The following is a 12,807-nucleotide window of genomic DNA, read 5'->3' as shown; positions in this document are numbered from 1 at the left end:
GTGCTGGGAAACCTTCAGTTATCGCGATAACTGGTGATGACCGGCGACACTTCCGTGTTGTTGTGGTAGCAGCAGCTGCGAGGAGGAGGGGAGCCCGGGGCTTCATGTGTGCAGGAGGCGGGCGGTCAGGACCTTCCTGCGCTGCTGAGGGGTAACAGGCAGGTGTGAGGGGGCGCTGCTCGGGCTACAGGGGGCGCTCGGGATTTGCTCTTGTTGGGTGTGCATTTAGAGTTGGAGGCGGTGTGATAACCGGGGCCTACAGGTGGCTTCCAGCGTCACCAGAGGTTGGGGCGTGTGATGTGCAGCCACAGAGGTCGGGGGCGGTATAAGGTGTAACTATAGATGCCAGGGCGGTATAAGGGGTCACTGATCATTATAGGGGGTCATTATAGGGGGTTGCTATAGAGGTCATGCATCAGTATAAGGTGTCAATGTAAGTTATCTGTATAAGGTGCTGCTATAGCGACCGTCAGTCAGACTGAGGGGCAAGGAGGGTCTTGGTGTCAGACAAGAGCGAGGAGGGTTTTGGACTGAGGGGCGAGGAGGGTCTTGGTATCTGACAAGTGTGAGGAGGGTCTTGGTGCTTGGGACTGAGGGGCGAGGAGAGTCTTGGTGTCTGAGAAGTGTGAGGAGGGTCTGGGACTGAGGGGCGAGGAGGGTCTGGGACTGAGGGGCGAGGAGGTTCTTGGTATCTTACAAGTGTGAGGAGGGTCTGGGACTGAGGGGCGAGGAGGGTCTTGGCGTCTGGGACTGAGGGGCGAGGAGGGTCTTGGCGTCTGGGACTGAGGGGCGAGGAGGGTCTTGGTGTTTTGGACTGAGGGGCGAGGAGGGTCTAGGACTGAGGGGCGAGGAGGGTCTGGGACTGAGGGGTGAGGAGGGTCTGGGCGTCTCCTGATCTCCTTGTATAACAATATACATATAATATTTAGGGCTATGACCGGCGTGTTGTGCGGTGTTGGCAGTCCCTGGTAGCTGATACCACAACAATGCTGGCAGTATGAACATCTTGGAGCCAGTCGCTTCTCCTTCCCGCAGTGACCCTCAGTTACTGACCTATGACTTGCTGATATAACCCCCTCCCCCTCCTTTCTTCAGCTGGACTCCTATTTCATAAGACGCCATCACCGGACTAAATCCCAGATGTGGTTACATCAGAGGCTCAAAGGTTTCCCGGGCCTGCTGTCCAGCAGCTGGGCGCGCCGCATCCTCGCCGTCCTAGGGTTTCTCCTGCTAATCTACTGGTATATGTCTACTGGATCCTTGTTCAGATCCTTGTGGTATTCCGGCCAGCCACGGAGCGGCCCCGGGGCATGTCTTCTGACCCAGACTAAGCAATGGAAGACCTTGTCGGACAAGGGGGAATTAATGATGGTCTCCTTCCCGGGAGAGGAAGCCACGTTGCAGGGTCCGGTTGTGGTCGGGAATGGATTTATGCTTGTTGACGTTCACAAGAGTAACCTGTGGGTGTCTTCTACGACTGTACCGTTCCGTATGACGGATTATTCTCCAGTCACCTATGTGAAGAGCTCGGGGCCGGCAGCAGAAGTCCATGCCACTGCTGTCTTCTACAAGGAGGGCTTGATAAGGACAGTCCACTGTTTGCAGACGGAGGTGATGGACTCGCACCATGATTGTGTCTCCGTCCGCGAAGACTACTTTGCACACCGGAGCCGACCTCACCTGTACGTTCAGAGGATCCACATCTCCAACCCCAGTGACAAGTTGGTGGCTTTTGATATCTCTTCCACAAAGCCGCTTGCTGGAGCCAAGTTTTCCACCAGTGTAGAGAAGGTGCAGGACAGACAGTTCCTCCTCTCCTCTGGACGGGTCTCCTTAGAGGACGGGAAAAGTATCCTGGTTGTGATTGCAACAAAAAAGCTGGTGAACAGAGTGCAGGTCAGCCCCAAGTCTGAGTTTGATGAAACGTTTCTGTCCGTCATCTACACATCTGAACCCATAGAGTCAGGAAAGTTGGAGGAGAGCGTCAGCAAACTCCGAGAGTCGGCGAAGAAGGAGATGCTGGAGGTGATGCGCATGAGGGCTGACGATCTCTACAGCGAACATCAGCAGATTTGGTCAGACTTATTTGTTTCTGGTAAGTCTGTCCTATGGGTGCCATCACACCAGCGCCACTAATGCTGGTGATTTACCGTTAATTGCCGGGCTGCACCTGGAGATCAGCCCAGTCGGTAAATTGCGATCGTTGGCGCTTGTGTAACAGCAACTTCAGGATACGATAATCTATCATAAGGCTGGCTTTCCAGGCTGCGTTCTAAACCCTATCCACTTGCAGCAGCCAATGGTCATCAGATTTTGCTAGCGTGATTAGTAGTTGGGTTTCGAATGCCTGCGGTGAACGCACCTTGGAAACCGAGTCTGCTGCCGCTAAAGGCAACGATTTAGCCGCAATTGCAAGTCCAGATATAGCCTGTCAATGAATGATGAATTGTGAGAGCTTCGGGTGATATTACATAAGCGTTGTTACCTGGACTTGCCTAAATCTATGAGATAGGCAAAACCCCTGAAGCCTCGCTTTGTGTAAATGTCTGCTGTTAGGAAGATCCCATCCAGTGCTAGGAGGTAGTGAGGTGACCGGGGCTGTTCTCCCAGTTTGCACTGGGAATAGTCTAGTATGTGTACAGTACAAACAGTATGAAGTCTGCGGATACACACGGCTGCTTGGGTGTAGGGAAGATCTACAAGTATAATTAATACGAGCCCTGACTCATGAAGGGCAGACACACATCTAGAATTGAGTCACACCTTATTGGGTTGGCCCGAAAGGAGAAACAAATGTTCTGCTCATTAAAACAGGGAGCATCAGTTTGCAGGTTCTGGAGGTATTTCACTTGGGTTCATCACAATACACTATTGAAGACTCAGAAATTCAGAACTAGAACTGGAAAAGAGGTTTTCCACTTTGGACGGTCTTTTGTAAACGTTTTCCCCCCAACAATAAGCTGATCCTACGTCCAAGACAGCTCCAATCTGTGAATGAAACCAGATAGAAGAAGTCCTGGTTCCCTATGGCGCTGCCACATTAGAAATGAGAAATTGCACAATTCCCATTGAAATCAATGGATATGTCTGGCCCTCCAGATCAAGAGACACTTTGTAGCCGCTCTTTGACTAATAGATGGATTCCTTGGATAGGCAACTCCTCTCTATTGATTCAGAATGCAGTAACTGAAATTTTTTTAAATTTTTTTTAAAACTGCTTTAGGACCGCCCATAGACTATAAATGTCCACACAGTCCTTAACTATCTATGTATGTAGGGACATTTAAGAACATCCTTGCAGAGAATTCACCTACAGCCTCCCACCACCACGCTGTGCAGCAGCCCTGTGATCTGAGATTCTAATGATGGCTCAGATCACATAGTTTTGCCTAGAGACCTATCAGTGTGGTCTTCAGGCATGTGATGCCCCTAACAGCCATTCATAGCCATTACACTGACAAAGCACTGCTGAGTATTATTGTATCTTGACGCCACCGGAAGCTAGGGGTTTGACGGGGCTTGGATGCAGGAACGCCCCTGTCACACCCCTATCTCCCGATTGGCTCAATTCTGGAAGGTCCTAGCAGCGTGTGGATTGCTTTGTGCCTGCCCTGCAGGCTTAGGCTGAGGGTTAGTTTCCTTCTTAGGCTTACATTATGAGCTGTAACATGCCAGCATTTACATCTAATAATGTAAGCCTAGGAAGAAAATCAACCCTCAGCCTAAGCCCGCAGGGCAGGCACAAAGCAATCCGTGTCAGCGGAGCAGCCGTCCCCCGTTCCATGTGCAGGGTAACTGGGCCGCCGTCTGTCTGCTCAGTCCTGCACGGCGTGTCTGTGCTGGGTCTGTTGCCGATGATGGCCCGCCCGGCCGCCAGCTCATGCCTCCATCCCGGCCACAGCCTCTGTGCTGTGTCCCGGCTGTCAGCTCTGTGCTGCCCGCCGCTTCTGTGCTCCATGACAGGCGCTTCCCCGCTCCCAATGCTGCCGCAGTCCACATGACGGCACTTTGGCCATGAAAGGGGAGGGGGGGGGAGGTGTGTGCTTGTGGGCCGCCCCCGGGAAAGCTGCTTTACGGCGTTTTGGCCTCCCTGCTGCTGACTAGCGCTGTGCTTCAACACTGAGGGGGGGGGGGGGCCTTTGAGCAGGGGCTGGTGTATGCCTTTTCAAGAAATCCTTAGTGGCCCTCCAGGACCTGCAGCCAATCTCGTACAGGGAGTGTCACCCCCTACCCCACCTATTAATCTTGCATCCACCATCGCTGCCTGGTGGTGTCAAGATACATTAACTCCTTAAGGACCAAGCTGTTTTGTACCGTAAGAACCAGACACTTTTTAGGGATGTTACCCATGTGGTGGTTTTACTGCTCTTTTTTTTTTTTTTTCCTTTAGCTACCAAAATTATTTTTGCTGCGTTTTTTTTTTCCATGACATATAGGGCGATATCTTTTTCACTGCCTTTTTTTTTTAGTTTTATTGGGGGTAAAAAGCTTAAAGATTTTTTTTTTTTTAAACATTTATAGTTTTTTAAAAATTATTTTTATATTTACACTGAAATCAAGTATGGGAACGGGTTCCTCTATTTGTTTCAGACGTTTTGATATATAATATGTATGGTTTTGGATTACAGGGTGCTTATAGCGACGTTTTAGGTTGGTGTCGGTTTTGGGTTATTTTCTTTCTTATGTATATATTGGTGTTTTATTCTGTTATTTTGTTTTACTTGTGTATGTAATCATGTTTTTTACTATATATGTCCTCCATGATGTCATGTAAGATCTCTGGGGGACATTCACATGTTTGTTTTTTTTTTTTTGTTTTTTTATTTGACACTTTCCCACTGTAGCTGGGGCATCCATAGGAGCCTGAGTTACAGGGGAAAGCAACCCCTGTACTGACAGCAGTCACTGACAGAGCTGCCAGGGTCTAGTATTAAAGGGGTTGTCCTGCGAAACAAAGTGGGGGTATACACTTCAGTATGGCCATATTAATGCACTTTGTAATGTACATTGTGCATTAATTATGAGCCATACAGAAGTTATTCACTTACCTGTTCCGTTGCTAGCGTCCTCGTCTCCATGGTGCCGTCTAATTTTCAGCGTCTAATCGCCCGATTAGACGCGCTTGCGCAGTCCGGTCTTCTTCTTTTCTGAATGGGGCCGCTCGTGCCGGAGAGCGGCTCCTCGTAGCTCCGCCCCGTCACGTGCCGATTCCAGCCAATCAGGAGGCTGGAATCGGCAATGGACCGCACAGAAGACCTGCGGTCCACCGAGGGTGAAGATCCCGGCGGCCATCTTCACAAGGTAAGTAAGAAGTCACCGGAGCGCGGGGATTCAGGTAAGCACTATCCGTTTTTTTTTTTTTTTAACCCCTGCATCGGGTTTGTCTCGCGCCGAACGGGGGGGCTATTGAAAAAAAAAAAAACCCGTTTCGGCGCGGGACAACCCCTTTAATCTCCAGCTCTGCAGTAGCAGGAATCTCCCCTCCCCCAGGCTCCCGTAGTGAAAGTGCATTTTACTTTCACTTTACTGTGGATCGGGGAAGCAGAAGGCAGAAAGGGTTAAATACCCCTCCTGCCTTCTGCTCCGGGTTATCAGCTGTCACTAACAGCTGATAACCTGTTCCTGCCTCTGATTGCATGGGCAGGAGACTTAAACCGCTGCTGTAATTTTACTATCAGCGACACTTTAAGCCCAGGTCCAGCCGCTGTAAATGTACTGTGGCTGGTCCTAAATGGGTTAATACCACACTGCTGTCCCTACCCCTCTCCCTCCCCACACCCCCCATCTCAGAAGTCAGGCAGCTCCTCTTTTAAAAAGAAAATTTATAAAATGACACAGACATAACACAGACCTGCATTACAAGCAGAAAATGTCACCTTTTGAAAAATGCAAATTTTTCCAAATTTTCTCAAAATTTTGGATTTTTTTTCTATATAGATGCAGAAGTACTAATCAAAATATAGCATGGGTATAAAGTAAAATGTATTACAGAAAACATAATCACTTGAGTAAGTAGTAACATTCCAAAGTGAAACCTGTCAGATTTGAAGAATTGGGCTTTGTCAAATAGGCCAAAACTGTCTTGGGTGGCAAGTGGGTAACCAGACCACTTTTCTAATAACCCTAGCTCCCATAGTGTCTTGTGCCAGAGGCTTCACAATGCAGAAGCATATTTGCTCCAAGGCAACTCGGTGTCCACAGAGCTTGAATTTGAAGTGTCCCAAACATGTTCTCTGTCCCTCTATGCCTAAATACTGAGTGCTACTTTGCAGATACACAACTTCATGACAGTCACAATCTGTACTTGTAAAGTCATGTGGTTTTATGTCTTCTAGGCATTGAAATGAGAAAGATCAAGGATGCACATACTCCGTCCAGCGATACCATCAACATCACCCTGTACTACATCCTCTCCTGCTCCCCGGCTCCTCTGGTAGATCCCCTCATCAGCAATGAGGAGCAAGAGAAAATGGAGCTGTCTCTGAATTACGCCGACCATTGCTTTAGCGGCCATGCTACTATGCATGCGGAGAATCTGTGGCCCAGCAAGCTGAGCGGGATCACACAGCTTCTACAACTGTGGGAGCTATGGAAACTGACCCTACAGAAGAGAGGTTGTAAGAGCCTGGTACTGGCCGGAGCCCACGGACTCATGCAGGGAATGATGCTGAGCTTTGGTGGCCTGCAGTTTACCGAAAACCACCTGCAGTTCCAGTCCGACCCTCACGTTCTTCACAATAGCTACTCCCTACGAGGGATCCATTACAACAAGGACCTGATCAATCTGGCCGTCCTGCTCGACCAAGAGGAGAAGCCCTTTCTGCATGTCTCGGTGAAGTTCCAGGACAAACTGGTGAAACTTTATGCCTGTGAGGCCGGTTGCTTGAATGAACCAGTAGAGCTGACCTCTGAAATTCACGGACACACTTTCCCTGTACTGGTCACCCAGCCCTTGACCCCGTTACTTTACATCTCCACAGAACTGACCCATTTGCAGGACCTGCGGCACACCCTTCACCTGAAGGAGATCCTGGCCCACGAAGAGCACATGGCCAAGCAGTACTCAGGCCTGCCGTTCCTGTTCTGGTTCAGTGTGGCCTCACTTATCACACTTTTCCACCTCTTCCTGTTTAAGCTCATTTACAATGAGTACTGTGGACCCGGCGCCAAGCCGCTCTTCAGGAGTAAGGTATAACATTGGCTTAGGTCAGCGCTGCCCTTCTTCCCGTTAGCTATGCTTTGCCAGCTAACGCAGCCTGCAGATCGGGGGACTGGTGTGATGTGTGCATGTGGTGGTGGGTTGCTCAGTTTCCATAAAATGAAAAGCACTGAGACAATACTGAATATTTTCTAGTCTTTTACCTGGAATACAAGAGTTTCTAAATACTGAAGACGTTGCACCTTTCTGGATATGGGACCCTTCCATGAGACGTAGTGGATCAGTCCTGCCCTGCTCTATGACTGGCATGTCGCCCAATGTTGCTGCCTGTTAAATAGACTCTATGTATATGACACAATGAAGAAGTGAGTGGTTTCTCCTATGTTATCTCTGAATATGGAGATGCATGTGTGTTATTTAAAGACCAGGCCAACCAGGGCTACTAGCTCGTTAAGGGTCGGTCCTGATTGTTGGGATAGCTCCGTAGTGCTGGGGAGCGAATGATGTTTTGCAGTAGAACAGCAATTGCTTTTGCTACTAGGTGTACATTTGTACCTGTACATAAAAGATAAGCAATATTAGTTCAGTTCCAATGGAGATCCTTTTTAAGGGGAACCTGTCAAAGGGAGAGGCTATCTCTATGATGACCCCCCCCCTTCCCCTTCAGGGCTGAGGTATACTAAATGGCTCTTCTGATGTGCCAGTCACTCCCCAATTCCTCATTAGCCAGAAGACATTAGTTTTCTTGGTCGAATTCATGGTCACTTGTCTCTGCTTTTTTATGGAAACTTTTCTTGATTTCTTTGGCTGATTTTTGGCAAATTGGCAGCTTTTACATGAAATCTGGTGTAATTGGGTTTAATTTGCTTACAGAATACTTGCACCTTCACCTTCGGAGCGCTTCTGCTCAGTCGGCCTTTTTCAGCTCCTTCCGGCAGCTGAAGACACATTTAACCCCATAAAGCGCTTATATACAGCTCTATATGGGGCCATCTTCAACTGCTGGAAGGAGTCGAAAAAGTCGGACGGAGCAGAATGTGCAGATGTGAAGGTGAAAGTGCAAATACTTCCTAATCCATGATGTGTAGTAGATGTGTCTTAAAGATTTGACTTGATCTAAACAACTAATTAAGATCCCACGCATGCTTCTGTCTTGATCTTTAATTTTGTAGCTTCCATTACTTAATGAGTGCAGCTTTAATCAGTTTATGGAAACTCAAGGACCAGATAATCTGTTACTGTGTTACATACAGGCCACATACAACACTGACCAAAGGTGGCCATACATCTTAGATTAAAGGGGTTGTCCCGCGGCAGCAAGTGGGTCTATACACTTCTGTATGGCCATATTAATGCACTTTGTAATGTACATTGTGCATTAATTATGAGCCATACAGAAGTTATAAAAAGTTTTTTACTTACCTGCTCCGTTGCTAGCGTCCTCGTTCCCATGGAGCCGACTAATTTTCGCCCTCCGATGGCCAAATTAGCCGCGCTTGCGCAGTCCGGGTCTTCTGCTCTCTTCAATGGAGCCGCTCGTGCAGAATGCCGGCTCCGTGTAGCTCCGCCCCGTCACGTGCCGATTCCAGCCAATCAGGAGGCTGGAATCGGCAATGGACCGCACAGAAGAGCTGCGGTCCACGGAGGAAGCAGACCCCGGCGGCCATCTTCAGCAGGTAAGTATGAAGACGCCGGACCGCCGGGATTCAGGTAAGCGCTGAGCGGTTTGTTTTTTTAACCCCTGCATCGGGGTTGTCTCGCGCCGAACGGGGGGGGGGGGGGGGGGGTTAAAAAAAAAAACAAACCCGTTTCGGCGCGGGACAACCCCTTTAACGTTGGATGAAACCCCCTGATTTCGGCAGTGTCAGCTGAGCATCTGATGTGTATGAGGGTCTCCTGATCTCCCCCTAGCATCTGCTGATTGCCACATGCCCCACCCTTGTTCTGATGGTAGATAAGTCGCTGTTGGATGTCTGTCCACTGTTTCCTCTCACCGTTTACATCACACGTACTCTCGGATGAGTCAAGAGTACATGTGTAGAGGGGAGCGTTCATCTGACCGATATCTAAAGTGTGTGGCCAGCAAGATACGTCAGTCACTTGGCCCATAATGGTTTCCATGGTTCCACAATAGAACCCTACAAAAGGAAATGCCTTGGAAATGATCATATAAATAGTTACATAAAATCAGTTAAGGTGGAATAAAAGTTTTAAAGCTCAGGCTCTGTTCACATTGGGGGAGATCTATGACACAAAAACTTTTTTTTTTGCCCATAGCAACCAATCACAGCTCAGCTTTAATTCTTCATAGTGCTCTTGAAAAATGAAAGCTGCTCTCTGATTGGTTGCTGTGGACAATAATGGCCGTTTTCCTTCCAGACAGTTTTCATAAATCTGCTGCATAGTGGTAGAGCAACTGCAGTGGCAAGTTCCTTCAGAGCTGCATGCAGAGCTTTTATTCCTGACAAACCCCCTCGTGTAAGTCAGTGGCGACCATTGGCCATGGTGGAATCTGTTGTACAAAAGATCAGGCAGCGCGTTTTGGGTTCTGTTATGAATTAAAGCCACGTCCTAAGTGTGAATGAAGCCTTAGGCCTAAGGATGAAATGTTGTGATACTTTGCGGACCCAGACACTGAATGGCTACTTTATTAGACACCCATCCGGTAGCACGTTAGACCTCCTCCACCCTTCAGAACCGCAGCAATTCATCGCAGCACGGAAATTGTTCTATAAGGATATCGGCCCATGCGGTCAGGAAATTTCCTGTAGTTACTATAAAATAGATGGAAGTACTGACATGCTGTGAACAACTGACAGGAAAGATTCGTCAATCGCGCGCCTTGCATCACGTATCGATCCTCCCATCAACACGGTGCAACAGAAATCTGGATTCCTGTGAACAAGTAAGGTTTTTCCTCTGCACCGTGCTGCTTTGCCCACTGGAGTCTTGTCTTTCTGTTAGGTAGTAATGACACTTTAATTGGTCGTCTGCTGTTAGAACACATCTGTACAAAGGAACGACGAGTTGTGTTAGTTGCATCACCAGATTTGTGTTTAGTTGCACTTTGCTTGATTGTGCACTGCCTGTTCGTCGGTTCAATTTCTTAACACCCTCCTCTGACCCCTTTTATTGCTGAGTAGTTTATGTCCCCCAGATCCTCTTGCGCTGGATGGTTTTCTTGGATCACTCCATTCTTGGTTTACTCTCGACACCGTTTCATGGTAAAATGCCACAAGGCTTGCCGTTACTGAAATACTGGCGCTGGCTAGTCTAGCACCTGCAACCAGGCCCGTTTAAAGACACCCGGGTCACTTTTTTTTCTCTTTTTAGTCTAATGTAGATTAGAAACTGATCCACGGATAACTTTTTTTCACTGATTTTATGCTGCACTCCAGGGTCACCTGTCTGATTTCTGTACAGAAAAACTCCAAATGTGAAAGGGTGTTTAATAAAGTGGCCATTCTGTGTAATCACTCCTAATGCTATATTATACTCCAGAGCTGTACTCGCTGTGTACATACATTACTTATCTTGTACACTCCACTGCAAAATAAGTAGTGTAACTATATATACAGATACAGCAAACATTAAGTTGACACTGCCATTGAAAATGTCAAGTTAAAGTTTGCTGCACCATGGCATGTAACACATTGAATGTGTACATAGTGACTCCTTCAGCAGAATAGTGAGTGCAGCTCTGGAGTATAATATAGGGTGTAACTCCGGATCAGTTATGTAATTTATTTCCAATGGCACTCTACTATACAATGGATTTCAATGGCTACAGCATATTGCTTAAAACAATTTGCACATGGTATTACACCAAAGTGGAGGAATTAATACGGAGCCTTTTGTATTTTCGAGTTGTTACATGTTCTTCCTTTAAAGCACAGCAATACACCAAATGTTGTGGACTATAAAACACACTCACATTTAGGTTGCAACTTGGATGAGGGATGTTTAAAGGGACCCTCCAGTCCTGGACAGACAAAGATGGCTGCACCACTTCTCTGACTACCCGAGGCACACTGCATTAGCATGCATGGATAGTATGATACTACTTGCTGCTCTGACTGGCCGGCAGTGTTCGTGTTTGTTTGTCCAAGACCACCTGGAGGGTCGCTTTAAGTTGTCGGCCTCTTGCTGTTGTCAGACTGAAGCTCCCAGCATGGGGTTGTCAGGACATGCTTGGAGTCGTATCATTGCAACAGCCGGAGAGCCGCGGTATGACGTCCCTGGCTCAGTGCAGTATGGGTAATCTCTCAATCTGATCAGTTTATCACCGGTAGCCATAAATGTCTTAGCCAAGCTGTACAATAATAATATGTCTTATTGGTTATACAGGAAAATGGCAATGTTTGATTGACAGCAAATAATGAGGCAAAATATTCTCCAGCTCAACCAGAAGAGCCGCTATGCCACAGGACGTGACGTATTCTGAGCCACCGTATAACCAAAATGGTTGGGTACCGTTGTCTATCGGGATGAAGAACGACACCTCTCACAGCACTACGCATAAGGCAGGGGGCATAGTGCCTCATTGTAGTCCCTCATTACCCTTAAAGCAATAGGCTAAATAGTACCTGAGTTCCTAAAATGTTGTCTCTGATTGGTCCAAATGGATTTGTTTAAAAAGATTGCAGGAAATTCTGCTTTATTTTGTGAATACAGTGATCTCAATAAAAGTCTCACCAGATCTCACGCAAGTCAAGGACTACAAGTAGAAAATCTTTGTTGATTTAAGAGTGATATTGTTTGGATTGAGTTTTTTTGTAAATTTTGTAATTAATTAAATCCAACTTTTAAAAACCATCTGCTCTAGTGTTCTTCGTAAAATGTGCTGGGAGAGAATACTGTCCATATACCTATATTCTCCATAGATAGCAGTAGTTATATTCTTGTACATAGGGGGCAGTATTCTAGTAGTTATATTCTAGTACATAGAGAGTAGTATTATAGTAGTTATATTCTTGTACATAGGGGCAGTATTCTAGTAGTTATATTCTTGTACATAGGAGACAGTATTATAGTAGTTATATTCTTGTACATAGGGGCAGTATTATAGTAGTTATATTCTTGTACATAGGGGACAGTATTATAGTAGTTATATTCTTGTACATGGGGCACAGTATTATAGTAGTTATATTCTTGTACATAGGGGACAGTATTATAGCAGTTATATTCTTGTACATAGGAGGCAGTATTATAGTAGTTATATTCTTGTACATAGGAGGCAGTATTATAGTAGTTATATTCTTGTACATAGGAGGCAGTATTATAGTAGTTATATTTTTGTACATAGTGGGGAAGTATTATAGTAGTTATATTCTTGTACATAGGGGAGAGTATTATAGTAGTTATGTTCTTGTAGATAGGTGGCAGTATTATAGTAGTTATACTCTTGTACATAGGAGAGAGTCTTATAGTAGCTATATTCTTGTACATAGAGGGCAGTATTATAGTAGTTATATTCTTGTACATAGGGGTAGTATTATAGTCGTTATATTCTTGTACATAGGGAGCAGTATTATAGTAGTTATATTCTTGTACATAGGAGGCAGTATTATAGTAGTTATATTTTTGTACATAGTGGGGAAGTATTATAGTAGTTATATTCTTGTACATAGGGGAGAGTATTATAGTAG

The 12,807-nt window shown here is 46.5% G+C and overlaps 1 protein-coding gene across 2 annotated transcripts; it reads left to right on the top strand.

The window, feature by feature from the left end:
* Positions 1-11,974, top strand: KIAA2013 (KIAA2013 ortholog). 2 transcript variants are annotated; one of them, XM_066607469.1, is made up of 4 exons: positions 1-162; positions 1,096-2,095; positions 6,336-7,189; positions 11,507-11,974. In XM_066607469.1, the coding sequence occupies exons 2-4, from the start codon at positions 1,141-1,143 to the stop codon at positions 11,522-11,524; spliced, it is 1,827 nt and encodes a 608-aa protein (XP_066463566.1). In that variant the 5' UTR covers positions 1-162; positions 1,096-1,140; the 3' UTR covers positions 11,525-11,974. The 2 variants fall into 2 exon arrangements, 1 of the variants encoding a protein (XP_066463566.1); XR_010793178.1 differs by lacking the exon at positions 1-162 and having other exon boundaries at positions 878-2,095; positions 6,336-7,524.
* The last annotated feature ends 833 nt before the right edge of the window (positions 11,975-12,807 follow it).

The sequence above is a fragment of the Eleutherodactylus coqui genome, chromosome 6 (assembly GCF_035609145.1).
Source record: "Eleutherodactylus coqui strain aEleCoq1 chromosome 6, aEleCoq1.hap1, whole genome shotgun sequence".
Classification (NCBI taxonomy): Eukaryota; Metazoa; Chordata; class Amphibia; order Anura; family Eleutherodactylidae; genus Eleutherodactylus; species Eleutherodactylus coqui.
This window is presented reverse-complemented; position numbering and strand designations above follow the sequence as displayed.